The 26,783-nt window shown below is 32.7% G+C and overlaps 6 protein-coding genes across 9 annotated transcripts; 1 reads left to right on the forward strand and 5 right to left on the reverse strand.

The window, feature by feature from the left end:
• Positions 1 to 2,584: 2,584 nt before the first annotated feature.
• On the reverse strand, positions 2,585 to 4,803 carry LOC149498140 (RNA binding (RRM/RBD/RNP motifs) family protein). Its single transcript, XM_089717906.1, has 4 exons — positions 4,456 to 4,803; positions 3,240 to 3,308; positions 3,016 to 3,122; positions 2,585 to 2,933 (listed from the first exon to the last, which is right to left on the reverse strand). Exons 1-4 carry the CDS (start codon positions 4,568 to 4,570, stop codon positions 2,832 to 2,834), a joined length of 393 nt encoding a protein of 130 aa, XP_089574032.1. The 5' UTR covers positions 4,571 to 4,803; the 3' UTR covers positions 2,585 to 2,831.
• A 1,142-nt stretch (positions 4,804 to 5,945) lies between these two features.
• On the reverse strand, positions 5,946 to 12,069 carry LOC105635881 (mRNA-decapping enzyme-like protein). The gene is made up of 8 exons (XM_012219011.4): positions 11,680 to 12,069; positions 11,472 to 11,512; positions 11,282 to 11,331; positions 10,826 to 10,970; positions 9,156 to 9,212; positions 8,458 to 8,581; positions 6,987 to 7,454; positions 5,946 to 6,424 (listed from the first exon to the last, which is right to left on the reverse strand). The coding sequence occupies exons 1-8, from the start codon at positions 11,836 to 11,838 to the stop codon at positions 6,368 to 6,370; spliced, it is 1,101 nt and encodes a 366-aa protein (XP_012074401.1). The 5' UTR covers positions 11,839 to 12,069; the 3' UTR covers positions 5,946 to 6,367.
• An 837-nt stretch (positions 12,070 to 12,906) lies between these two features.
• On the reverse strand, positions 12,907 to 14,038 carry LOC105635909 (casparian strip membrane protein 1). Its single transcript, XM_012219043.4, has 3 exons — positions 13,720 to 14,038; positions 13,367 to 13,490; positions 12,907 to 13,233 (listed from the first exon to the last, which is right to left on the reverse strand). Exons 1-3 carry the CDS (start codon positions 13,986 to 13,988, stop codon positions 13,015 to 13,017), a joined length of 612 nt encoding a protein of 203 aa, XP_012074433.1. The 5' UTR covers positions 13,989 to 14,038; the 3' UTR covers positions 12,907 to 13,014.
• A 3,730-nt stretch (positions 14,039 to 17,768) lies between these two features.
• On the reverse strand, positions 17,769 to 19,893 carry LOC105635882 (casparian strip membrane protein 2). Its single transcript, XM_012219012.4, has 3 exons — positions 18,502 to 19,893; positions 18,293 to 18,416; positions 17,769 to 18,181 (listed from the first exon to the last, which is right to left on the reverse strand). Exons 1-3 carry the CDS (start codon positions 18,747 to 18,749, stop codon positions 17,963 to 17,965), a joined length of 591 nt encoding a protein of 196 aa, XP_012074402.1. The 5' UTR covers positions 18,750 to 19,893; the 3' UTR covers positions 17,769 to 17,962.
• A 212-nt stretch (positions 19,894 to 20,105) lies between these two features.
• On the reverse strand, positions 20,106 to 24,182 carry LOC105635883 (mitochondrial fission protein ELM1). 4 transcript variants are annotated; one of them, XR_005179252.2, is made up of 11 exons: positions 23,858 to 24,182; positions 23,606 to 23,771; positions 23,453 to 23,519; positions 23,190 to 23,286; positions 22,655 to 22,804; positions 22,406 to 22,532; positions 21,215 to 21,327; positions 21,070 to 21,133; positions 20,895 to 20,988; positions 20,576 to 20,798; positions 20,106 to 20,395 (listed from the first exon to the last, which is right to left on the reverse strand). XR_005179252.2 is itself a non-coding variant. In XM_012219014.4 (11 exons), the coding sequence occupies exons 1-11, from the start codon at positions 24,041 to 24,043 to the stop codon at positions 20,294 to 20,296; spliced, it is 1,236 nt and encodes a 411-aa protein (XP_012074404.1). In that variant the 5' UTR covers positions 24,044 to 24,182; the 3' UTR covers positions 20,106 to 20,293. The 4 variants fall into 4 exon arrangements, 3 of the variants coding, with proteins under 3 accessions (XP_012074404.1, XP_012074403.1, XP_020535674.1); XM_012219014.4 differs by having other exon boundaries at positions 20,690 to 20,798; positions 23,897 to 24,182; XM_012219013.4 differs by having other exon boundaries at positions 20,690 to 20,798.
• Positions 24,183 to 24,228: 46 nt separating this feature from the next.
• Positions 24,229 to 26,586, forward strand: LOC105635884 (Cyclophilin-like peptidyl-prolyl cis-trans isomerase family protein). The gene is made up of 6 exons (XM_012219015.4): positions 24,229 to 24,387; positions 24,546 to 24,641; positions 24,750 to 24,811; positions 25,010 to 25,143; positions 25,766 to 25,850; positions 26,248 to 26,586. Exons 1-6 carry the CDS (start codon positions 24,262 to 24,264, stop codon positions 26,291 to 26,293), a joined length of 549 nt encoding a protein of 182 aa, XP_012074405.4. The 5' UTR covers positions 24,229 to 24,261; the 3' UTR covers positions 26,294 to 26,586.
• The last annotated feature ends 197 nt before the right edge of the window (positions 26,587 to 26,783 follow it).

A 26,783-nucleotide genomic window follows, 5' to 3' on the forward strand; every position in this document is an offset into this window, starting at 1 on the left:
CTCATCCCAAAGTTCTTGGCTGAGTTTGAATATAGAAAAGCTTCAACGATATCTTTCGATATCGAGTTCAAAAGCCATGAAACTATCATACTGTCTATTCTCATCCATCTCACATACACAGGAGAATTAGAGTTAGATTTCTCATACCTCCCATTAATGAAATCCAACTTATTCTTCGCTCTGAGAGCTATTGTTATGGATCTGCTCCAAGAGTGATAATTGCTCCATTCAAAGGTACACTAACTAGATGTAGGCCAGGATGATCTGAATTAGTTAAATTTAGATGATCATTAGTCAATTCAGCTTCGGATCTCGCAATTTGAGATCTGTTTGGCTCCAAATCATCATCATTTGTTATTCTTGCTTTGATTTATGCAGAGAAGAACTTAAGATCATACTTCAGTAACCTAATGCTCTGATACCATAATGAGCTAATTCATGGTAATCGCAGTCAAGAGGAAGAAATCAACTAAGGAAAAATCAAATCATTTACTTGAGAGAGAATCGAAAATACAAATACAAAGAGAGTTTTCCTAATTGAAGTCTTTGTTACATTGAAGAAGATACTCAGCTTTTTATATTTATATTAGTCTATCTGATAAGCTAAAACCAAGAGTATTAAAAGTACCCGTCACTGCCAGCTGGCTGAGATAGCCGTAACTTAGTGAAAATAAATTAGAGCCACGAGATCAAAACTGAATTCATATCAATATACTTTCATACAGCTTCCTCCACATAGTCGATGTCAGATGCTGCAGAACATCTCTTCGTAAATACAAGCAACGATACATAGTTGATGATTTTCAATTATTTGATGCAAAATCGGAATATTAGTTGTACAAATTATTGATTTTCAGGCAAATTGTATATCGCTAAATTTAAGAGCGTTTGAGCCTTATTTCTTTTATATTAGGCAGCTCCAGGTATTTAGAATCTTAGACAATGTCCTTTAAATTTTAGGTAAGTAAGGATCAGATTTTCAATTGTGTCCTAGAGTTGGTTTTAACCTGGATATGGCTTGTGTTCTGCCTTATGTATTCAACTGACTAGCCAGCATCCTATATAAGCATTCAAGGAGACAAAAGTCCCAAGCCACTCTTATCATTTTTATCAGCTTTTTTGCCCACAAACCATGAGAGATCTTGTCATATAGAAAGTAAAAGATTAATATGTCTTAAATATGCTACTTCAAGTAAATTAAAACTGGTTTTCAAAATAGATTTGATATGTTCCAAACTACCTTGTTCATGGCATGTCAAAGCAGTTTTAACCTCAATCAGACAATTAGGATGCTGATTTAATTGGAATATCAAAGACTTCAGAATCAATGTTTGAGCAGCCAAAAAATTCTGGGTAGCATTCTTTGCTTATTCTTGACTAGGGGGTGAGCAATTCGCGGATATAACCGAAAATCCAAACCGAACCGAGTAATTTGGTTTGGTTCGGCTTTCAATAAATTAGTTTTAGTTTGGATCGATTAGTTATAAATATTAATTTGATTTTTCAGTTATGATGCGGTTAGTCTGAAACAATCTTCGGTTAATCCAAATTAACTAGATTAGTACTCAAAAAATTTTTTTTTTTTTCTCAGATTTTTTTTTTTTGAAAACGTTGCGTTTTTATCCCATATTAAAATAAAACCAAGAGTGCAAACTATATTCATATAGTTTTTGTGACATGTGACAACAATATAGTATAACTTTTGAGATTATTGACAAAGAACGTCATGCTTGATTGGTTACTAACTGTAATTTTGTAACTGAAAGTTGAACGAATGCTTCTTTTAATGTTAATTATATTAATTGTTATTTGGATAGTTGGTTTTAGATATAACTACGTTCGTAATTTTTGTTTGGACACTTGTGACTTATTGGATTAATTAATTAATTTTATTTTTTTATTCTATACAATTGTCTATAAATTTATAAACATATGTATATAATTGCTTTAAAAGTGCAAACTACAAATCTGGAGACAGGAACACATATATTGAAAAGTTTTAGATTTGGATATTTTCTCGTAATCGGTTTGGATTAACAAATTGAAAATATCAATCCGGTTATTCAAACGGTTGCAATTTTTTAATAATAAAACCGCATATTATTGGTTTCAGTTTTATATTAAATATAATTTGGATTGGATAATAGATTTATGAAGTTCGATCATATTCAAATTGAATTATTCTGTTTGGATTGGTTCGGACTGACTAAATACTCACTCCTATTCTTGACAGCTGACAGAAATTTAGAATAAGCGTTATAGGGTCTATTCTGCAGAATTAGATGTTTTAGTAGATGTTAGCTGTTTTAATAGCATTTAGCTATTTGAATGGCTTTTCATAAAATGTTAAAAGCTAAACGTTATAAGGTTAACTTTTACAAAACGTTACCTTAACCTCTAAAAGCTCTAAAGTTATTTCAAACTTATGCAACCGAATACCGTAAAAAAATAACCATATTATTACACTTCTCAAAATAAGCAATCACACTGGTCAAAATAATCATATGGACGTGACGTGAATTGGATGACTAGGTTCGAAACTGAATATTAAATAAAACAGGAAAAACTTGTATGCAAAATAATACCAGGGTGAACACTATACTTCCTCTAGCAAAAGTCCATATCAGAATATCATTAGAACCGCCATCTTTACTTTAACTAAATCTAACACTGTTTTATCATCAATCTGTGAATCTAAATGTAACATATTCATGATATATAACCATTTTCGTAGCAGTGAAGATAAGAGACCACGTTATAACAGAGTTGGTGTGTTGTGTAAATATATGATTCTTTCTTCAAGTGTCTATGCAATCTTACACTCTCATAATTCAACTCCCAGATGGTTCAGGAGGCCCTCTAGCGATTGGGATTCCGCCACCATAAGTTTTAGGCTTTGCATAATCCACATAGATAACTCTTCCATTCAGTGTCTGCCAGGCACAACTTGTCATTTCCGTATTTTTTAGTTAAGTACAATTAAATCAAAGAAAGAAGAGAGGGATTAGGATTTACCTTTCCATTCATCTCAGTTAGAGCTTTGTCGGCTTCATCTACTGATGCAAAAGTTACAAAACCAAAACCTTTTGATTTGTCAGATACTCTGTCTGTTACAATTTTAGCTGGCAAAAAAAAAAAAAGAAAGGGAAAAGAAAAAGAAATCATGCTTCAGTTGATAAAGTATTGCTAAATTATGTAAGTAGCTCAATGGTATTGCTGTAAAGCAACCCTCCAGGTACCTTCAACAACTTGACCATATTGAGAAAAAGCTTCTGATAATCCATTCTCTGTAGTATAAAATGACAGTCCTGCAACAAATTGAGTTTATGAATAAACCTTCAAGGTGATACTGATATCAATCATCAATGGCCAAAAAGCTTAGCATAGGAATAAAGCACATAATGAGTAATGCATCAAAGTTTTTGATATATCAAACTTCTAAAATAATTGAAAGAACTAACAAAGCAACAGTAATAGTCCATCGTCCATTCAGTGGAAAAGGAAAAAGTCACAAGCTACAAAGCAACCCAACTTCAATTTTAGGCATATGTCCATGTTAAAAACTTCTCTGGCACTACAATACACACCCGACATGCATGTCATGTGCCAAATTTTATAAGAACAGTCATGTTAGCAATGGTCATGTCCTGTGCTTCATAAGTATGAGAAATCATTAGAGAAATAGAAATTATAGGAAGCTCATGAAGACAAAAAACCAAGATTTATCACTTTCCTCAGCAACCACCCACCTTGCCTAAGGCACAAAAATGGTTCCCGTTCCTTAAGAAGCTTATATGAAGCAATGCATCAACTTTTTTTTTTTTCTTATTTTCTAAATGTGAGAGTAAATCAATATACCTGACCCATCGAATACTTCCACCTATAAAATTACACCTATTGAACACTTGTAAAATTATTTTACAAACATTTTAACTTACCAAATTAGATCAATTAAATGGTTGAAAAATATAAAAATTATTGTTTCAAGAAATTGAAAGATTTCGATTGAAATTGTTCCATGCATCAAATCAATGTTTCAATGTATAAAAGCTAAAAAGCCTAAAAACTATTGTTCCTGTGAAAAAATGTGTAATGTTATCAAAATTCATAATTTCAGGGCATCTCTAAAGTAACAAAGTTCAAGAGTGATTTTATGTATTTGCATTTCTTAATAGCTATGTCAACAGGTCGTAAAACATGAATCTGATTAATCTTATTTGCACATGAAATTGTTTTGCGAAACGACATAGAAGAAAACTTTGAAAATTTTGATTGAGAAGTGAATTCTGAAATGAGAAGTAATTAAATCCATCAATGAAAGTAAATTGTAGTGGAAAAGAGACAGAAGGTTTGGATCGGACATTTCAACAAACAGTTTTAATGCGTTGTTGAAATTGACAGAAACTTGACGCTAGCAGAAGTTAGAAGGATGCACGTATATATTATGAATGATACCTCCAACGAAGAGCTTAGTAACTATGCCGCGGCAGCAAATGAAAAGAGGTGGAGGACGAAGAGAAGAGCTTGATATGATTTTGCTTTTGGCCGCGATTCTCCTAAGTGCCGCCATATCACTCCTTGCGCGTGGGAGAGAGAGAGGACCGTATCATTGTATGGTGGTTTTCTGGCTATTATGTTATGGGGTTGGCTCAGCTCTAGCCGGGGGTGTACAACCGGTCTGTTCGGTTTGAACTGAACTGAACCGATAAAATCAAAGACCAAGTCATATCTTTTTTCTACATCGAAAATTTAATTGTTAGAAGCTAAACTGCCAAACATATTCATGATCACTTAGGTAATTTGTTGTGTGGATTCACTGTTGGCATAGGGAAAACTTCCATTTTGAGAGCTAAATTGTGGGCTGGTTTGGAATTAAGCTTGCATATGCTAAAGGTTTTACTGAAGTTTTTATTGAGAGTAATAATCTTTTGATTGTTTCGACTCGTTAAAGGTGAAATTCTAATCCCTGATTCAGTTCGCTCCTTGTTCTTCTGTAGAGATTGATTGCCGCATTAAAAAGTGAATTTATGAAGCGAATTTCTATGCAGATTTAATAATTATGTTATGAGTTTTTTTTTTTTTTTTTTTTTTTTTTCCGCTTCCCTCCCCATCAAAAAATGAGCTTTAAAATTTTATTCAATTGATGGTTAATGTACCATCTAGCAGGCGCCAAATAAATCAAGTAGAATCGCAACAAGGCACCTGAGAAATTAAATCCAACCTTTTCTATTCTGACAACATTTATTCTTGTGATTTTATAAGGAGACAATCCTGAAATGTCAAATTGAATCAGACAAATTGAAAAATACTATATTTGATTGCCTCATTTTCTCAATATCACTTATAAAAAACCACCCGTACTTGAAATACGATAAATATTATATTACAAATTTTACAAATTAAATATTTTCTCTTTTCAAAATATTTATTCCGTTGACTTTTGCATAAAGTTTATGAAACACATTAATTATAGTATCACATCATTCTAAATATCCATGCTTTTCTAAAACTGTCCTTTAAAATTAAAAAAAAAATTATTCCTAAAATTTAAAACCATTTATAATAAGAAGTATAAAGAAAAAATAAATATTTCTTAAGTCAAGCGAACAAATATTTTAAGACATCTAAAAATGAAAACATGGGCAAATATTACGAAACAGACGGAATAATTTTTATTAAGATGTGAAAACCACATATTTGAAATGTGACAAGAATTCCAAACTGAGTATAGAGTATCAAAGTTGATCTCATTGAAATATAATGAAATAGATGCATTTTAAATTTAAATTAATTAAAATACTTAACAAAATGCTTTTGAGTTCGTTTCATTCAATTCCATGCCATTAGTTATTTCTGCTTATCAAATGTAGCATGACATACATTCAAAGATAACATCTGCTTCTATCATATTCGTCCAATGCACCTTATATTCTAAAAATTCAAAATAAAATAAAAAATAATAATGAACTAACAACAATAAAAAATTACAAAAAGTCAAAAAAAGAAAATGATAATAATAATAAGAGTACAGGCAAATTCAGTTCTTACACATCGTCCTCGATCCCTTTGCAGATTTGGTAACTAGTACACTCACTCCTAAGGAACCTGAAAAATTAGATCTCTGACACTGGAAAATTCTATTCCTTTCTATTACAACGTTCCAATTCCATTTGAATGGAGACACCACAATATTGAACCAATCCAGACAGTAAATCCCTTTCAACCTAGTAACTTCTGCATGATGGATATTAACAAGCTCACTATAGGGAGTTATGCCAACATTATTTCTATGGAACTAGAGCTGTACATCGAACTCATGTTACAAGCATTTTGTACTTGGGTCAGGCTGCTATGTATCTCCAGCACCTCAAGAATGATGCACCTTCAGCAGCGCTTGATAAAACATGTCGATGAATTGATCATCCTAAAAAAGAAAGCAAGTCGATTGATAAATGGATTATCGATATTCTCCTACTATTTGAAAAAAATAAAAAATAAAAAAACAAACAAAAACAACATCAACACCAAAGAGATCAGGACATTATAGACTGAGCAACCAATCAAAAAGTTAGGACTAGAAATGAATGACAAATTTTATCTGCATAAGCATCAAATTCTGAAATAAGTGCACAGAAAATATTTTCACAAATTGATCAGCTGTAAAGCATGAAGCTAATAGAACTCTAATTCTACCACCACCCACCAACTCATTCTTGACAGCATATCTACAAAAACATCTAAGATCCTTACCTGCATCTCTAATTAAAAACATTTTCTGTCGCAAGCATCAATAAGCTTGGTTTGAGCAAGAAAGCATAACAAAAACCCCACATGCACTGAAATTTTAAGTTTTAATCACTTCAAGAAAGGATAAATGGAAAGAACACAGTGACTATTATAGGTGTAAAATAAATACAAGAACAATAAACAGGAGAAGAAGTCACAAAATTTGGAAATGCAAAGAAAGATGTGAAAAGATAAAATACCTGAACAAGTGTTAAAAGAGCATCACGGACTTTGTCTCTATTAATAACAGGTGCAGTAGTAGGAGAACTAGGAGTCAGAGATGGTGGTGGAGTGGGAGGTGGAAAGGGCTGAAGCAATGGGGTGCCATAGGGGCGTTGCAGATTTAAGGGAGGATGAAGAGCAGGAGCAGTAGGCAGAGGTGAAGAGATAGGTGGAGCCATCAAAGCAGATGAAGAAGAAGGTGGGGTAAAAAAAGAGGGCTTCACAAGATTAGTAACTCGATTGCTACTGCTGATTGGATCAGGAGCATCATGGATGGCTACTGAAGGAGGTAAAGATGAAAGAGGAAGGGATGGTATTTGTGGATTGTGTGAAGGAGGGGAAACAACATTAGGTGTATGTGTGGATAATGGGATGGTGGCTGTAGAATGATAGGGTTGTCTTGAATTTGCTAAATTAGCAGCACTGCTTCCAATAACCATAGTCGCCTGCAACATTAATGTCAACTGTTAAGAAACTTCTCAGGGCAGGGACATAATGGACATAATATGATAACACAAACGCAGAATCATAAGCATGCATGCAACTATAAAAAGCTTGCATGAGTTACTTTTCAGAACAGGATGTGAAGCATCAAGCTTTATCACATTACTGTCCACCGTGTCAAATCTCTTGCAGTCAATATTTCCTAGATATTGAAGATAGTACTAATGCAATCTCAAACACAAAGAATATATGGGAGCTTCTTCGTCTTCTTCCTTTTCTTCTCTGGAAACTGTTACAGAGTTCTGTTCCATCCCAAATGTGTAAATATCCTAAACAACCTAAAGCAATCCCCCATACTGCAAAGCATAAACTAGTTTTCTGCAACTTAGCTATTTCAGTTTTGAATTGTTAATGACATTTATTGAAATTTCATGCTGCCAGTTTTTTTACTATCTTACTGACTAGATAAAGGAAGCTGTGCAGCAAAAGATTCACATTTACTTCCAACAATTATACACTTCTACAAGAGGTCACCCGAAATCACACAAACCAATAGGGAACTCTCATAATGGATAAAAGGATCATACATGTCTCCAATATAATGCATGGAAGAACTTCCCAATTCAGTAAAAGTCCCCAGAACCACCATAACTGCTTCATATAACTTCGACAAGTATATGGTACAAGGTAAGAACATGATCCTTGGCTCAAAATGATAATCTAAATTGCTAACACAATGACAGTAACATTAATGAATAAAAACAAGAACAACATACTTAGGCATTCAAGATCTTCCAACAGGATAGTGATCAGCTTCAATTATAAAACATACAATTCTTGCAACGAGTTTATACCACCAAAAATATTGAACTGAACATTCCAGAACGATAGAGCAAGCAGCATTTTGCATATATGTTCACCAGGATAATAACTCGAATCTTTTAGCGAAAAAAAAGGTTGTTAAATCAAGAATCTTCAAAAACATGGTGGGCTAGAGGCACATACATTAAAGAAACTCTCAAATGAAGACTCTTCAGGACTATCAGTGGTAGCGGAGGCAGTTGACGAGGGCTCCAAGGGGCCTTCAATCACTGACATGCTTGGAACTGCTTCAAGCTCCTCAAATTCACTATAACAAAATACGGTTTTCAGTTATAAATAACAATTAAATTGTTCGATCGCGAAAATTGAAGACCATAAGACAAATTTTCAGTAATCATAATCATTCCATGTTAAGCTCCGAAGACAAGTGAACTCCAGAGGAATAATGTGAATCCATAATCATCTGAAAAACCCAAATGATTCTTGAGAGGGAAAAGAAAAGAAAAGCACATCAGAGAAACAGTCTTAAAGATACATCACTACTTGCTTTTTAAAGAAAAATAAACCAGAATAGTATTATTTATATTTTAGAATCTTCTCAATAATGCTTAACATAAGGAAACGGGCCAAAGATCAAAATTCTATAATGCTTCTCAACTAATTTTAAGAGTTATTTTCACATTCCACATAAATTATCCTTGGACTCATATGATAATGTGTAATAAAGGTGGCAAAATCCATGTCTGTGAGAGCAAATGGGTGTATGTACCTGCATCTATGGTTCAAATATCATGAGACTAAGCCTTCGAGAGGTATCTAATTTTCTTTTCTCTTCCTTTTTCTTTTTAATTTTCAATATATTCTAGAGAAGAAAATGTTACCTTTTGCTTGAAGGTACTTTTGGCTTTGGGGGCACCTTTGAGTATGCATTAAGTATCCTGTAGCAAAAGAAGTGTTAAATTGTATCTATTAAATTCAACCACCTAATATTAATGCAATAATTGATGGTTTCAAGACAAGTAGACAACTCTCTAAAGCTTCCACTCCAAAAATAAAAAAATAAAAAATAAAAACCTCTCTGAGCTTAGAGTGATTAGAAGCCCCAAATATACTCCATTCAAGATTGTTAAAATCGCTTTTTAAGGTAGATTCGTGGGCAGTCCACAAAATTGAAACGCAAAATTGAATTGTAAAAGCTTACAATTTTACAAACCACCTAAAATAAAATGATACATGTCATTACTTAAAAGTATACAAGCCACCTAAATCTTCCAATTTACTTAAATATCTATTCAATTACTCAATACCTATCCATATCTTTTGTTTTACTCTAAAATGATAATTTTATAATTAAATAAATAATTTTATTAAATTTAAGAGTAAGTTTTAATTAAAAGAAAGGATACAAAATAAAGAATATTAGCAGAATAAAAAAAATATGGAAAACCTATAATATTTAAAAATATTTTGACTAAAATTAAACAAAAAAAGAAAAAGGAATGTGATATTAACACATGGATGATGAATTAGAAACTTATACATTTTGATGCTTAACAGTTTGCAACATTATCTTATTGTTATTAATTAATATGAATTAGAAACTCAGTTACTCAAATCCCTCAAAACATGTGATTCAAAACTCCAAAAAAGAACCAAATAAAGATTCAAGAAACAGCACTCAACTTTAGATCAAAATCAAACTATAAAAGATAGTGTTAAGTTCTCAATACTCAAAAGGCATGGAATTGTAGAAATGAAAGAGATCAAATATATAATAGAAAAAACCTTAATCAATTTGCATTGCTTTTCACTTCTTGCAAGAAGTTTTAGATTGTTTTTTGCATGCAAGCATTAAAGTATGAGAGAGAACTGTTGCAGTAGGCTGCTTTGGAGTGGGAGTATAGCGATGCAGTCACAGAGAAACGATAGAGAGAAGAGGAGATTTGAAGATTGAACTGAATCCCTAATTTTTTATTCCTCAAAACTCTCGTTTTACACTTTTCTTCTGGGCCTGATCAAAATCAACCCTAAATGCCCATTATTTGCCAAATAGATTAGCCTAATCGCGCAATTTCACAGAAACTATGATATCATTCCGATTCTACCCATTCCACCAATTTCACCAATTTTACTGATTTTAACACGATTTTAGAATGATTTCATCTGATTCTGATTCTGTAACAAGATAGCAAGTTTTTTGAAGTTAGGATTGTAAACTTCCAACTCGCGATTTTGATAAAACTGACTCCATTGCCTTAACAACACTTACATGCAATTATATGAATTGCATCCAATTTGTTTCATGATTTTGATAACTATGACTCCATTGCCTTAATAACACTTACATGCAATTAATATGAATTGCATCCAATACGTTTAAACATACTTCTATCTTCCCCGAAAAATTCTCTTAGCTTCTAACCAGGCCAATCTATAACCGTAGTCAGTAAAGTCTCTCCCATTATCCACAAGAACATTTGGCATTTAGTATATAAATACTAAGTTAACATCTAAAATCAATTTAAATCAGTTAAATATAAAAGAGTTATACCTACTAAATAGGTTGGCAACTTCCTCACATTCACGTGAATTGTAAAACCAAATACCATTAACTTCTTGGGCTGCATTTCTATACAACAAATAAGGCACTTGGACTTCATACTCGAAATCTCCCAATAGATTCTCCACTAGGTTTTCTGTTTATAAAAAAATATAAATAAAATATTTCAATAACCCGATACCGCAAATAAAAACATATGTAACATCATCTCCATCGATAAACATTTTGGCAATACAAATGATCCAGAGATGATTGCATCCTGTCAATCAAAAAAATTTAATGATGTAAAAAATAGATAGGCATTTATTTCCCACCAAACTATATGCATATATGCCATCAGCTATTTAGAAATATGCTTCACACTTAGAATAATGCATTATGAAAGCACAACCAGGCATCTTTAGAAAATAGTTGTTCTTGAAAATTTTATTTACATATTAGCCAAACCTGTATTTCTTCGATTCATTACGATGAACTGAAATCTGGGCTGGGTATTCCTTCAACAATGAAGTACCAAAATTGGATCAATAGATTAAGCAAAAATAAAAATAAAATCCATCAATAACAAATAACCCTCTGTCACACACACACAGACACAAGCAAAAAAAAAAGTCAGTCAGAATCAAATAGAGAGTACCTCTTCACAACAAACAAAGATCCTTCAACGTCCTTTCGACTCTACAACATAAAAAAGGATTATTAAAAAAAAAAAAAGACAGAAACAAATTAAAAACAAAATATTAAAAACGGAAGCAGAAATCTTAAAAAAACAAGGAGTCTTCCAACTTTCCTACATTTTCTCAACAGCCAAACAGAAAAAGTAGGCAAAGAATAAGCAAACGCACCCACTGATTACTCTCGATGTTGAACTCATAGAAAGTGACATGAGCTGCCGTGATCAGAATCTCTTCGATGAAGGGATCGATTCTCTGGAGAACTGTGAGATTGAGCATCTTAGTGCTCTGCTGATCCAGATTCGGCATCAATTTCCCTGTCTGAGACATTCTCCGATCCGTTATACAAACCCTAAGCCCACTTACCTGAGAATTTTCGCTCTATTTTCCCGGGAAAATCGTTAGAAAGCAATAGCGACCAAGCTAGGGAAATGGTAACGCGTGTAACCGTGAAGAAACATTATTCAGTTAAAAGCCAACGAGGGACTAGCAGTGGAATACACTTCGCTGTCTACTGTTGGAAGGACGAAGATAACCTTGTAGAGCTTTCGTTATTTACTCCTTTGTCATACAATCAAGCAAGAGTATCAAGGAAGCTACTTGCCCTTTTTTGTTTTTGTTTTGTTTGGTGTCAAGCTGCTTCTAAGCTAAGGCTAAAATAGATTTCCTTTCTTTTCTTTATAACAAATGTAAATACTTTTGATGATTATTGATTGGTTTGATTTGTTTTTCAAAAACCAAATAACCAATTTTTTCCAACGGAAAAATGAAAATGAACTGAATTTTATTAAAAATAAAATAAAATTGAACCTCAATTTTATAGATAATCAAGAATAAATCAAAATAATTGAATTATTTGAAATATATATAAATAAAACCGAACCCAAATAATCTAAATTTATCCAACTTCAAATTTAAATTGAATTGAATTATTTAAAATCCAAACAAATTAATGAAATTAATTTATTTTAATCCAGTTTTTGGTTAAACCAACTATTTGCTCTTTTCATGTCAAAAAAAAAAAAAAAACTATTTGCTCTTCCAAAATGAGCTAGCAAGACCCCACATTCTACGCACAAATATATATTTAGAATTTTTTATCTAAGGCTAATATATAAACTTATTTAAATTTTTAATAATAATTAATCCAAATTCGAGCATGTTGAGTATTTATTTCAGCCAAATTCAGGTATGAAATTAGTAAATTTAAATTTATAATAAATAATAAATCCAAATTCAAGCGTGTTGAGTATTTATTTCAGCCAAATTCAAATATGAAATTAGTCAATTCTATATCTCTTGAATTTCTAATTCAACACTATTTTAACTTGACTAGGATGGATGTATACTTAAAAAAATAATAATAATAAACGTATAAATGACAGAAAAGCACAATGATTTTCATTTTTCAATTTCTCCCACTAAAATAAAATTACAAGATCATAATCAAACATCTCAATTGCCACAAATACCAAATAAAGCAAACATAAAGAAACCAAAGCATAATTAATTCTGCCTTCGAAGAGCCACACCAGAAATTATAACCAACACCACCAACACAACAGCTGAAACAAAGGCAGCTATCACAGCCCCACTAATTTGCTGGCAAAAATCACCAAATTGTACGCAGATAGCAAGCCAGTTCGCGTCTTCGTTGCCATTGTGAGCCAAGTAGACTATGGCTGTAGCCGCGGCAGCAGCCGAGGTATTTAGAGTAAGCGCCACCTGAATAATAAACATGATTAATTTTCACTTTTCAATATTAGTCGGGAAACTGGGATTCCGACACTGAATGATTTTAAGGAAAAAATAACAATCGTTGCTAAAATTTAATAGTTTAGAAATTAGAAATTCTTACAGTGTCGAAAATGAGGAGGAGGAGCCTTGGTCCAACTGCGTGTGGGCGGATAATTGTTACAATAGAGAAGGGAAGGGAAAGCACTAAATACCCTCCCACCACTGCCATTGCAACCACGAAAAACCTGCATGTCGTGGACTTTTTAGATTTGTATATATAAAAAAATTAATGGACTTCTCTTATATAAAATTTATTATATATATATATATATATCCTATATTTGAATCCAGGTCCTGTCTGAATTTTGTCTTTTTCCTTGACCATTTGTCCCTTGATATAAATTCCTGGCTTCGTCTCTAAATATATATATTGTTTTTAATACATATAGAGAGTTTAGGTGAAGAGTGACATACTGAAGAGCAGGAAGATCATCATAGCCAGCTTCGAATTGGAAAAACTGAGTGAAGAAAGGAAGAGTTTCACCACTGGCTCCCATGGTGCCTGCTGCAGAAAGAGCAGTAACTATAGCACCTATCCTCAGAAGAAAGTCAAGTATGGCAATGCCCTTCTTGAATCCTCCTTTTTCATTGGTAGAAGAAGAAGAAGAAACCATTCCTATTAGAGGTGCTTTACCCTTAGCAGCAGCACTTGATTCAGCAGGAATATCAATTTTAGTTGACATTTTTAGTAAAGAAAATTAGATGAGCTAGAAATGTTCGAATTGGAGAAAGAAACTCAAATAAAGGTTGTGATGATAAGGGCTTAATGGGTGAGGCTTATATATAAGATGGAGTTGAGGAGTTGGTTGAAGTAGTCTAGTTAGTTTGCATTTAGAATTGTCAGCTATTGAACTATGCTTTTATTTTATCTACTCAATTAAGGAATTTTTGGTGAAGGGAGTTTAAGAGGAGTTGTTGTTAACTCTTCCCATTTTGACAAAAATATATATATTTTTTTAGGAACTTTTTATTATAATAAAGGAAATTAGAAGAAAAGTGTGACATTTTCCATCTTGACCAAAGTAATACCAACTACTCAACTAGTATATTTTTCTGATTCTATGGTCATGGATTGGATGGATGAGAATCTCCAGATTAACATATATACTGTCTACTAGTTTTTCTTAATTTGTTGATTAATAGATAATCAACTGAATTGACTTCATTTTAAAATTTTGTAAGAAAGTTGAAGAATAAAAGAACTCTCTTAACAGTGTTAGTCCAATTGCTAAGCTCCGTTTCTCATAAAGAACTATTACATATGTATAGCTACGGCAGAGTTTAGTTTGGTAAAACCGATAATCATGTCGGTTTGGTTTTAATACATTTGGTTTGGTTTGTTTTATAGAAAAAAATAAAATTTTCTAGTTCGGTTCGGTTTTATAAAAGTCAAAACTCATCCAAAGATAGTTAAGAACTGAACAAAACTTATCCAACTAAATCCGTTTGATTTGACTTATTTTTCTGTATACTATTTAATTTAGTTCGGTTTTCATCTTAAAATTTTACTTTATTCAATTTAAATCGAATTGATGGAATACTCATCCCAAGGGGGAGGAGGGGGCAAAAACTCAGCATGCAAGTTAGGAGGGCAAACGTTGTGAAAGCATGTTAAGATTTGAGCTTAGCCAAAGAAACCTTTTTTTTTTTTTTTTTTTTTTTGAGAGGGGGAAGTGGGGAAGGTAATTTTAAATTTTAATTTTATCAGATTAAAATTTTATCTTGAGATTTTAGATTTTTCTTTAAAAAAATGCTAGTAACAGTCCTCAAGTTTTGTTACATTTTAATTTTAGTCCCTTTGAAATCAACTAGATTGTAGTTTTTCTTCCAACGTCTTGTTGAAGTTTACCCTCCAATTTGAGGAAACTACAGTGGATATGTTGGATTTCGTGTATATCTCTTCCTACATTTTAGGCACCGAATTACACCCATAATTTGTAATTTTTTATACTTATTTATCATATATAATAATAAAATTTTAAAATATGAAATTTTTATAGTTCTAATTATTTTTATAGCTTTATAAATTAAAGTTTTTATGATTCTTAAACTTTCAATTTTATACCATAGGAAATGAGTTCCTTAGAAAATGTTTTTCCTCTAAATTATTTTTAAAGATAAATTATTTCTACAAATAAGAATTCATATTTTAAAGTTTTTTCTAATTAAGTATGAATCCAAATATTAAAAAATGGCTAACTCTATAAATAGGAGTAATTGTAATAGATAATATTTATTCGGCTTTCTCCCATTGTGCATAAGAGCATAAAGCACCAACCATGAGATTGCTCTTGCTCAAGTTTCTGGTGGCATTTGATCAATATTGATGTGATAACTTGGAAATTTCTTACCTACCTTGGGTGCATTAGTGGTTATATATACATTAAATCAATTAAAAAAAATATTTTGTTAAAAAATGTTATTGTTTTGTCTATTTTCTCCAGTGTATGATCAGAAATATTATCATTTAAACTAAAACATCATTTATAATTGATTTGATGTATATATGAACTTATACATTAAGCGTAGGTAAGTTTTTTCTATAATAATTTTACTCATTAGTAGATGGACTTAATAAGAATGAGCTATCGCTCATTGACATAGATTTTACAAAAAATTCATTTTAAAAGTTGACGAAGAGTTCTCTTATGTCTGAGATCATTTTAAAAATTCATTTTAAAAAAATTCATTGATAAGAATGAACTCTAAGGTCTTACCTTATAATTGTAGCTATCTTACGATGCAATTGATATTAAAATATTGGCATGTGGTGTTATAAACACTTTTTCATGTGAGAATGAGTTATTTCACATTATATATAGTTTGAATTAAGATAAGTAATTGAATTAGCTGAATTGAAATAAGTATTTAAAATAAAACAATATTTATATTTAGAACTCAACTATTTATCAGAATTCAAATTCTAATCTAACAGTGAAATAACTAGTTTTCATATGAGAACACGCTCATGACTATACATCCCTAAAATATTAGATATCGGTTAAGAAGAAGAGTATGTAAAAGTAGGGAAATGATAAATTTTCTGATGCATCTTATAATTCATCCATGTACTTTTTAAAATAACTTTGTAGAACTACTAATTTGGTGAGTAACTTGTTATATCTCTAAAGTTATAAATTTTGATAACGTTCCACATTTTTTTAATACTAATAATAATAAATTTTAGATTTTTCATTTTTATATGTAAAATATTAATTTGACTTATACTAGTATAACCTTTTGAACAATAATTTTTATATATTTCAACTATTTAATAATAAGTTTTTAGTTGATCTAATTTTAGAAATTAGAGTCAATAGAATGATTTTGTAAATTAAAGTATTAGAAGATGCATTTTTATAAGTTAAAGTATTGATTAATTAGTCAAAGTAAAGACTGAGAATGCCATAAAATTTTTTTTGAAACTTACGTTGATAAATTTTGGGAAAATAATAAATTATTTCTTTAGTTATAGTCAAATTAGCATATAAAGACTACCTCTATTTTTAAAAACTAACTATAATATCCCTAGATTTTGATTTTATTAACACTTTGGTTATTCCATTCAAAAAAGAGAGACAAAAGTGTTAACAGAAATCATAAGAGAAGAACCAATATATTAACGGAAATCGTAAGCTTTGGATCTTATAGTTAGTTATGATCATAATTTAGGAATCAATTTCTCAGCCAATTGACAGTTAAAATAGGCTATAAAATGGCTAACGTGTTAACAAAATTATAAATTAAATACCTCATAATTAGTTTTTGAAAATAAAGGTCCTCGTATGTTAAATTGAGTATAATTCATGTACCAATTTTTTCCCCTATAAATTTATACATTTAGTTCTTATAGAATTGGTAGATGTCTTGTAACATTCCAACCCTAGCCAGGTATTGCTCATCTGGGCCTAGCCCACACCGATTTATTCTGGTGTCAGAGCCTCACCTCTAAGTCCAAAATGCATTTTACTAGTTTAAGGTTTGTTAATCTTTATGTACATTACTTTCACTTTGTGTCACTCCTACCTTGTACTTATTCGAGCTAGCATTTTATCTAGTGTGGATGTTACACATCGTTTTTTAGTTTCCTCTTTTCGAATTTTTTATTTTATTTTATTGAGATTTTTTATGTCTAGAGCATAAGTTTTTTCGGTACTATAAAAGGTATCTTTTTACTCCGTTTAACAGGTAAACGAGAGACTACTTTATTTTTGGGCAAAAAAATGATTATTTTAAAAGCGTCTCCAAAATAGGAACTCTAGATATGTATCGTGTCATCACTAGAGTGAGTCTAATACCCTTCGACCGTTAGAGCGAGTCTAATACCCTTCGACCGTTAAAACAAAATGTGTAATTGTTCTTTTGTTAGTGAACGATGACATATAAATGGACCTAACTTTTATTTAATTTTTTTATATTTGTTGGATATATCCGCAACTCAAATACAGCCAATTGCCTTTGCATTGAAAAAGAAAAAACAAATAAAACATAAATTAATGCACGTAAATTTACTTAATCATACAGCACTTTGGAGTCTATTTTTCTTCCCATCACACAAAGAAACACTAATAATTAACAACAGAAAGAACCAAGAGGACAAGTGATAATTAACATTTAACCATAATCAAACTTTAATGTTTCATTAATTAGCATACTCTTAGTGCCTTCTCATAAAAACCAGACCAGACATAATCACCAACATCATCAACACCGCAGCTGAAACAAACGACGCCACTACAGCCCCACTCACTTTCGAGCAGAAATCAGTATACTGTAAGCAGATAGCGAACCAGTTTAAGGTTGCATTGCCATTGTGCATCAAGTAAACCGTGTCGGCGGCAGCAGCTGCCACGGCGGCGTTTAGGCCAAGGGACACCTGCAACAGAAATCAACCGTTGACATTGTACAGTCATGTGTGTGTGTGTGTGTATATATATATATATATATATATATACATATAATACAAAGAAGTTGATAGTTTTCTTACGGTGTCTAAAATAAAGAGAAGGATCCTTGGTCCGGCTGCGTGAGGGCGAACAATGCCTACTACAGAAAATGGAAGGGAAAGAGCTAGATATCCAGCAGTCATTGCCATTGCAATGACAAAAAACCTGCATTCATGGATAGTATAGCAATTTCAGATTTTTTTTGCATTTTTGACTTAGAGATTTGAAATAATACTAATAGAAAACATACTGAAAAGTTTGAACAGCGTCATAGCTAGCTTGGAACTGGTTGAACCGAGTGAAGAAAGGGAGATCCTCATCACTAGTAACCATGGTGGCTGCGGCTACTACAGCACATGCTAGAGCACCTAACCTTAAAAAGAAGTCAATTATTGCAATTCCTTTTTTATAGCTTCCCCTTTCATCTCTTATGAAAGAAGCTTTTGCTTTTGGCTCTAAAGCAGGCACATCAATTGCAGTCGACTCGCTCTTCATCATCTTTGTTTGATAAGAATGATTAGGGTATGAGATAGATATTGTATTCAAAGCTTTTGATGATGAAAATGACTCGAAGAATGAACTTTAAATAGAGAAGTAGATAGAAAGAGGAGTTGTTGATAATTAACCATCTCCATTTGGGAGATTATCAAGATTAGTTGGTCCTGCTTCAAACAATCAAGTCAACCCAATAATACTAACAACTAAGTGATACATCTGTAATAATTTATGATTCAACCTCATTCGGCAATGAAAGAAATTTAGTTTAATTTAATACTAATTTGTTATAATTATGTAGGATTACTCTCTAAATTGAGCAACTAAACTACGTAGAAACTTTTTTTTCTGTTGTTTTCAAAATAGCGAATTTTAAAAGTATAGACATCAAATGTAATTAATCTTTTTTTTTAAAAAAAAATTGTTTTTGAGTATTCTTAGCAAGTCATATGAACATAATATATGTTTAATCTACATCATTCATCTATAAAAATTTGCCTAGGACTCGGAATGAATAAGGTAAAAAAGCATCAGCAATACAAAACGACATGGAGCCCAATTTCACAAACGGACTTGTCGTCTGGATGATCGAAGGGATATGAGAAGCGCAGTGGTATTTCCTTTCATCCAACGACAAAATATCAAGTTAACGCATTTACCTAGATCGGGTCCATGGCTCACCTATAAACCAAAGCGATAAAATGGAAGATTCTTATTAAAAGAATGATATTTCTCTAACCATACACTTAAAAAAAAATATATCGAAACATTTTAAAGAATCTTTGATTTTATTAGTTTGGTTCACCTATAAACCAAAGCAATAAAATGAAAGATTCTTATTGAAAGGATGATAGTTCTCTAACCATCAAAAAAAAAAAAGTCGAAACATTTTAAAGAATCTTTGATTTTATTAATTTGATTCATAAGTGAGACCATAAACCCAGTCTAAACAAATTTTTTCCGTTATTTTAACTGGTCAACGTAAATAATCACTTTCAACCGGACGCTGAACGGCAGTTCGCTAGTTGTGAGCACCATATCAGAGATGGACTTTCGTAAAACCGAACCGATTAGTATTCAGAACCGTAGAAGGAAAATGAAAGGAAAAATCTCTAAAATTTTGTCAAAATTTTCAAAAGTTTTCTTTGAAGATATGTGAAGTTTCAGGAATGCATAAAGAATAAAGCTTTAGATACCATTAATTCTAAAACTTCACTGAAAAACAGCAAAGAAAATGGAACAGCAACAAGTTCCATTAATGGAAGAAAAGAGAAATGACATTGATTTTAAAGAATTTGCGTTGCTGCTTCTACTTCATTGTAAAGCTCTGAATTCATTAGATCCTAGTTGACACCAAACTAAAAAACTAGTATGGTAAGATGAATTGAAAAATACTTAACATAGGTGTCAGTTAGACATGTTAGATTAGAAGTTAACTACTTTCAGTAAATATAGAAATACCAGCAAAAAATTGCCTCAGAGAGGAAGCAATTCTATGCTTTGTAATATAAAGATAGCTCATGCCTAATGTTGGCTGAAACAATGCATCATGCTTGTATTGTCCATCCACGCTCAGCAAGCGCATTAATAACCCGACGAGCAGCTTCTGCAGTGTCATTCAAGGGAGGATAACTCCAGGTCTCAGATATCTGTAAAATCAAACTATAAAAAGTTGAAAAGTTGTATGCGATGGTCGATTCGATGATAAGATGGTGTGCAATCATAAGCCAGAAACAGATATTTCTTTTTGCAGTGTGCAGCAGTAATGATCTATCAATAAAAATGATATCACCTTCGGTTCTTGATGCATAATATGCAATTTAGCTTACCTTAGTGCAGACAGCAAATTAAAACTATTCATTGCAGATTTCTATGAATAAATACACTCAGCATCTTCTAATAAAGCAGCAGCAAATCAGAGGGTGAGATAGATGGCAACTCACATCCTCTTTCCCAGTGAATGGTCTAACCACTCCAAGTTCCTGCAATCTCTTTTGGAAGTCAGCAAACTTCCACGTGCACCGTTCAGCTCCTATAACATAGACAGGCTTCCTAGAACCCAGAAACCAAAGTCAGAAGAACACATGAACGTTAATGTACTTTCTATATAGTCAATGGAGTAGCCATCATTTTCTTCCAAAAATATACCCGGTGCTACAAGCCTCACTCAACATGCTTACTGAATCAGCTGTGATAACGAAAGCATCAGCCCAAGCTAGATGCCCCACATGTGGATTTGCACCTAACCGGTAGGCATTAAAATATGTTTATTACTCCATACAGATTACACTAAGAGAATGTGTTCTTGTAGTTTATGGCATACCTTCACCATTCCAAATGTAAACCTTAGGATTATTACCAAATTCTTTCCCTAAAATCTTGGACACCTGCAAACACCAGTGTCACAAATAGCAAGTATACACACATTAAAAGAATCAATAACAGGATCTGTTTTCGAGCAACCCTACCTTCTCAGGGGTTCTTCTAGAAAAAGATATTCTAACACTTCCACAACTCCAAAGCACTTTCTGCAGCATATCTGTTAACTGCTTTGCAAGATCTATACCGTACTCACAGTTGCCTAGTAAGAAAAGAAGCTTTATGAAATAAATTAGTCTTTTACATACAAGGATGAATTTAAGTATCACATGGTGAAAGAAAATGCAGTGCAATTGCAAGTAATAAACCATTTATTTGAAACTCAATATGATCAAAGTTAGTTTGCTATCAAAAAGCTCGTATAAAGTACCACATGATATAACAGTATCATATGATATAACAGTGATCTAGTGTACACAGGACTGCTATTCATAAAAACCTTCAATATTTAACTTACGATATGGAGAGTATAGTTATAAAGAACTTGATAGCACAAGATATTTCTAAAGAGATAGACCTACATTAATGGTATCGAAGATATAGATTCATATAATCAACCCCAATTAGTTTGATGTAAAAGCTTAGTTAATTTATACACGAGAAAATTGATGCAATAATAAACAAATAATATAACCTTAATCAACAAGACGATGCAAACATTTTATCATGTGCTTCTCACTTTCCATATAAGCAAACACTGTTCTTTTGTTTGGGAAACATCAACCACCTATAATACAAACCTATGCAAAAATGCAAGTATCAAATGCATACATCACATGCAGTAAAATGAAATGGATTTTCTCTCCACTTTGCACGCGTGCATAGTGAGCTGGGGAAGTTGTGGTGCTCAATTACTCCAAAGTATTTTGATGTATGTAGTCTCAATTAATAGAATAATCACACAAATCGATCATTTAGCGTTTGTGTATAGTTACAGTTTAAAAAAAAAAAAAACGAGACCTAGAAGGTGGAAAAGTAAATATATGGCAAAATCCCTCTTCCAAATTATATATCAAGATTAAGAATAGTTGGAACTCTCTCTCACCTGCTTATATACGATTCCAGAATATCAACAGGTCATCTAATAAGAGATGGTCCAAGATGCATGATTGAGAATGTTCACGGAATATTACAGCAGCAGCTATTATTAAAAGGTGCAAATATGTGTTTTAGATGTCACAACTAGTCAACTGCCAATACTTTATGCAATGTAAGCAAGAAGCTTGGGAAGAAAAATGAAACAGCAAGGCCATTAAAATATAGGGTTTACAGCATTTTACCAGTAGGCCCTCCAATGTTGACAACAAGCACGGGCTTCAGAAGCCGCGCCAACTCATCATGCCAAAGAGAAGCTGCACTTCTCAGTGCAGGAGAATCAGCCTGATGAAGAGCTCCCACAGTAAGAAACTGAGAATCAAAAAGGCAAAACTATGAGCTTTATAGAAATAGATTAACATGGATATCCAATTTATTCCTGGTTAAGGACTCCCAATCCATTTAAACAAGCATTTAGCAACCAAATTACATACCACATGCCTATCAGGAGGGTGATGTGGAGTTATCCACCTTCTGAGAAACCAGGGGATTTGCTTCTGACCGTCAGGAGTCAAGTGATAATAATCATGGCAAGGAGTTATAACTAAATCAAACATATTCAGGTGTGATCTTGGATGTTGTATCTACAAAGTATTTTCAATAAAAAACAATTTAGGACAGAGAAAAGTTCAGACATTCCAATCAAAACTGTTAATATACAATAACCACGTGGAACAAAAGGTGAATAGACAGAGAAACTTGACAACATATATTATCAGCAGTATCAGATAGAAACATTTGAAAATGACGTCTCCAAAGTCTCTGAGATTGTGAGTTCAAACGCCAACAATCACCAAATTAATTTAAAAAAAAAAAAACATATATGAAAATGAACCTCCTAAAACAAATACTAACTTATTGCATTAATTCTATAAAACAATGCTCATCATTCATCAAATTCCAACCGTATGTATTCTATTAATACTTGCAGAAAATCTGGGAAGAAGAAGAAGAAGAAGAAACTCCAACCTGAACAACAAAAACATTCTTTGGAGCTAATTGCCTTATGGAGCTTGCTACTGAAATGGTATCTCGGCCAGATGCTACTACCAATAGTGGACCATTCCTGAAATAAAAATTACAACAACTCTGATCACATGGTAAGCTTTAACAACTAAATCCAATCGAACCAATATATCTTATGCATTAATAACTAGAAATATTATATTAGCAAACAATCACAAAAAAGAAAAAAAATTAAAATCCTTAAATAAAAGAAAAATAAAATGTACTCATCAAACGTATCACGAGCCATTCTTGCAATCCGCTTGGCATCTGCTTCTAATATATCTAACAATCCTGAAACAACAGGAACAAGCCCAATCCTACCACGTCATATTCCACAAACTTTAAACAAAATAGAAAAATTTACAGAACATAAATACCAGTTCTTTCAGTTGAAGAAGGCACCATTTTTTGGCCATTCGCATTTCCTTCATATTTAAAATTATCTCCATAAATACTCCTTATTAGATAGTCTACACTTTTATGTACAGAAACTGGAAGCCAACGAAGCCACCTGTTAATGCCTCCTCTTGGCCTAATAACTCGCTGTATAAACAAATGCTATCTGAATCACTACCAATGTTAGAAGAGAAAAGATAAAGAAATGAAACTATGAAGAAACTGAACATTACGTATAGCGAATAGCAAGAGGAGAGGCCAAGAGCGCGAACCAAGCCAAGACACTGATTCTCTGCGCCCGCGAATCCATTACCGATTATAACCGCCCGTCTAATCACACCGTGTAATCCACTGTCAAACATCTCAGGCGTGCCCGGAAACCGGCCGCTTGGCGGGCTGGGAAGCCTGATTGGTCTCATCAAACAAAGTATTCCAATGACAATAGTACTTGAGAAAGACCAGAACTTTCTCTTATTTGGAGTTTATCACTGTCCACAGAAGACGGCCATGGAACCTGAGGAAGACGAGAAAAGATGGGCTGGGATTAGTTTGGGCTAACTTGTAAGCCCGAAAGCCCAATTTGAGAAATTCAAACCGACCCGTTTCGCCCCTCCTCCTCCTCCTCCTCCTATTTAAAATGCTGAAATCCGATGGTGAAAGAGACGAACGTCTAGTTAGTGCGTGTTCAAAGATGTGGGCAAGTTCAGAAGGTGGAGCTCCTGAGGTTACTCTAGAAACTTCCATGGGATCTTTCACTGTTGAGGTATTTACCTTTTTCTTTTGTTATCTGTGTTTGTGTGTTTTTTTAGATTTTTTTTTCTTGGTCGAATTAGTTTCTGTTCGGTTTCTAGCAAACGAAGGGAAAGAAAAAAAAAAATAAACCTTGAAAGCTAATTCCTTTCTCTTTGTTTCTTCATGTAGCTGTATTTCAAGCACACACCAAAAACCTGCAGAAACTTCCTTGAACTATCTCGTAGGAACTATTACGATAATGTGAAATTCCACCGAATTATCAAGGTATCATATACTTAACAAACTTATTTCATTGTTGCAGCTAATTTTTTTTTTTTTTTTTCTGTTTATGATGTTTAGTAATAATGAAATTGTGTGTTGATTCTGGTGTAGGATTTTATAGTGCAAGGAGGAGATCCAACAGGAACTGGAAGAGGAGGAGAGTCCATATATGGGTTAGTTTCTGCTTAAATTTGAAAGTTGAATTTTTATAGTTGATTGTAGCCACGAAACTGCTCAGAGAACGGTACCCTTGGTTGTTTTTTAGTTTGTTTGTTGCTTTATTTTGTAGGTCTTTGTTTGCTATTGGAGAAAGCTGTTTTCTGGTTATGAGTTTTTTTTTTCTTTCTTTCTTCTTAATGGATGTGTTTCAGATCAAAGTTTGAGGATGAGATAAGGCCTGAGTTGAAGCATACAGGAGCTGGAATTATATCCATGGCAAATGCTGGTCCGAATACCAATGGAAGCCAATTCTTCATCACTTTGGCCCCAGCTCCTTCTCTAGATGGTAATTGCATTTTTCCTACTTGTATGTCATAATGATAATGGTTGTTTCATCGAGTTCTTTTTGAAACACCATCTTCAGTTGTCAAAAGGAGTTGAAACATGTGCATTGCATTATATTTGGCTGAAATTTTCGTAGCAACTTGATATGTGAATAATTTTGAAATTGTGGAAAAGATTGAATATCATTTACAGATTTAGGTCATTGTGAAAGGTGGAACCATGTTCTCCATATTTGCATGGTCAAACTCTTAGGATATTGGTTGCATATTGCGGGTTGAAGCAAATCCTTTCATCCAATTTGGATCAAATTTTGGTGCTTACTGATTTGAAAGCTTTTCTCGAGTTGAAAACCGGAACTATAAAAACCCATCACAGCAAGCAAGGATCATAGAAATTAAACAATAGTATCTGTAAGGACGTGCAGTTAAGCTCTGATAAATTATGAGGTCAAATAACTTAAAAACTAAAATGCAAAAGGAGGTTCTTCGAGATAGAATTTTGTGATTACAAAGCTTCCTCTTTCTCCTCACCTTGATTGAGTTGCCCGAATTTCTGTTTATTTCTGCATGGATTTGTATATTCCATTATGTTGTTAACACATCTTCTGACCTACCATCTTCCAGGAAAACATACAATTTTCGGTAGAGTATGTAGAGGAATGGAAGTGATCAAAAGGCTTGGTAGCGTCCAAACTGACAACAATGATAGGTAAGCCTTGCTTTTGATAGAAGGCTCTGGTTTAGAGCTAATGGACTTTGTGAAATGCAAAATGCTTTATATCATTATAATAATTGGAACAGAAGTGACAATAGATCATGAGATATTCTTTTAAAGTCTATTCAGATAACTAGTCATTTGAAATATTGAGTACCTGGAATTGACACTATGCTTATTTTTATGATCTTACATTTTTAACTCAAATTTAAATCTGCACAACATTTTAAATATCTATCCAAGTGAACCCTAAAGCCATTCAAATATATTTTTTAACAAGATTTCTTGGTATTGGTATCAAGATGCATTCATAGTCAAAAGATTTGCATTTTACTTTGCTTTATAATTCGATTCAATGTTGAACCAAACCATTTTTATTTTGTTCCTACAGGCCTATTCATGATGTGAAGATATTACGGACATCAGTCAAAGATTAATGTTGGAGGGTTCTCTGAGGGCAGACATTCTATTTCGAACATGTGCAAACCTCTAGCAAAGCTTTCGTTGAGTACACTTGTATTGAGAAACAGGATTGATATATGTAATGGTACTTGTATTGCATTTTTAGGCAGAAGAGGAACAATGGAGGGAATCATCTGGACTTTTCCAGATTGTGTACTTCATATTATTTTCCTCCACAAAATGCTTCCTGCTGATGTTACTGCCAAAAAAGTTGTCCACCGTGCAGTTTTGTGTTTTATTAATTATCGCACTCTTCCAATTTAAGAAATAGGATCCCCAGTCCCAGATTAGATTAAGGAAGATTTTCTTTCCCTTTTCCTATTTTTAGCTCCTCTAAAAACCACTTAATAATAATGAATTTTACAAAAAGTTTATGGAAGTTTTTCTAAATTTATAATTTTCTTCCAGTATACCATAGGCAAGTGCTCGAATCTCAGACAGTTTTAGGCACCACGCTGAGCATAA

Source organism: Jatropha curcas, chromosome 2 (assembly GCF_041381405.1).
Source record: "Jatropha curcas cultivar XTBG-Jc1 chromosome 2, XTBG_Jcur_1.0, whole genome shotgun sequence".
NCBI lineage: Eukaryota > Viridiplantae > Streptophyta > Magnoliopsida > Malpighiales > Euphorbiaceae > Jatropha > Jatropha curcas.

Coding starts and splice junctions, on each gene's coding strand:
- LOC149498140 (XM_089717906.1), bottom strand. CDS start 4,570: ATGGCGGCACTTAGGAGAATCGCGGCCAAAAGCAAAATCATATCAAGC. Junction 3,123..3,239: donor ATATGGTCAAGTTGTTGAAG/GTACCTGGAGGG, acceptor TTTTTTTGCCAG/CTAAAATTGTAACAGACAGA. Junction 2,934..3,015: donor TAACTGAGATGAATGGAAAG/GTAAATCCTAAT, acceptor TGTGCCTGGCAG/ACACTGAATGGAAGAGTTAT.
- LOC105635881 (XM_012219011.4), bottom strand. CDS start 11,838: ATGTCTCAGACAGGGAAATTGATGCCGAATCTGGATCAGCAGAGCACT. Junction 11,513..11,679: donor ACATCGAGAGTAATCAGTGG/GTGCGTTTGCTT, acceptor TTTATGTTGTAG/AGTCGAAAGGACGTTGAAGG. Junction 6,425..6,986: donor CTCTTTTAACACTTGTTCAG/GTATTTTATCTT, acceptor TTTCTTTTTTAG/GATGATCAATTCATCGACAT.
- LOC105635909 (XM_012219043.4), bottom strand. CDS start 13,988: ATGTCAACTAAAATTGATATTCCTGCTGAATCAAGTGCTGCTGCTAAG. Junction 13,491..13,719: donor GATGATCTTCCTGCTCTTCA/GTATGTCACTCT, acceptor CACGACATGCAG/GTTTTTCGTGGTTGCAATGG. Junction 13,234..13,366: donor TCCTCCTCATTTTCGACACT/GTAAGAATTTCT, acceptor TTTATTATTCAG/GTGGCGCTTACTCTAAATAC.
- LOC105635882 (XM_012219012.4), bottom strand. CDS start 18,749: ATGATGAAGAGCGAGTCGACTGCAATTGATGTGCCTGCTTTAGAGCCA. Junction 18,417..18,501: donor GACGCTGTTCAAACTTTTCA/GTATGTTTTCTA, acceptor CCATGAATGCAG/GTTTTTTGTCATTGCAATGG. Junction 18,182..18,292: donor TTCTCTTTATTTTAGACACC/GTAAGAAAACTA, acceptor TTTCTGTTGCAG/GTGTCCCTTGGCCTAAACGC.
- LOC105635883 (XM_012219013.4), bottom strand. CDS start 24,043: ATGAGACCAATCAGGCTTCCCAGCCCGCCAAGCGGCCGGTTTCCGGGC. Junction 23,772..23,857: donor CCTCTTGCTATTCGCTATAC/GTAATGTTCAGT, acceptor TTGTTTATACAG/CGAGTTATTAGGCCAAGAGG. Junction 20,799..20,894: donor AGTGAGGCTTGTAGCACCGG/GTATATTTTTGG, acceptor TCTGGGTTCTAG/GAAGCCTGTCTATGTTATAG.
- LOC105635884 (XM_012219015.4), top strand. CDS start 24,262: ATGCTGAAATCCGATGGTGAAAGAGACGAACGTCTAGTTAGTGCGTGT. Junction 24,642..24,749: donor AATTCCACCGAATTATCAAG/GTATCATATACT, acceptor ATTCTGGTGTAG/GATTTTATAGTGCAAGGAGG. Junction 25,144..25,765: donor CCCAGCTCCTTCTCTAGATG/GTAATTGCATTT, acceptor ACCATCTTCCAG/GAAAACATACAATTTTCGGT.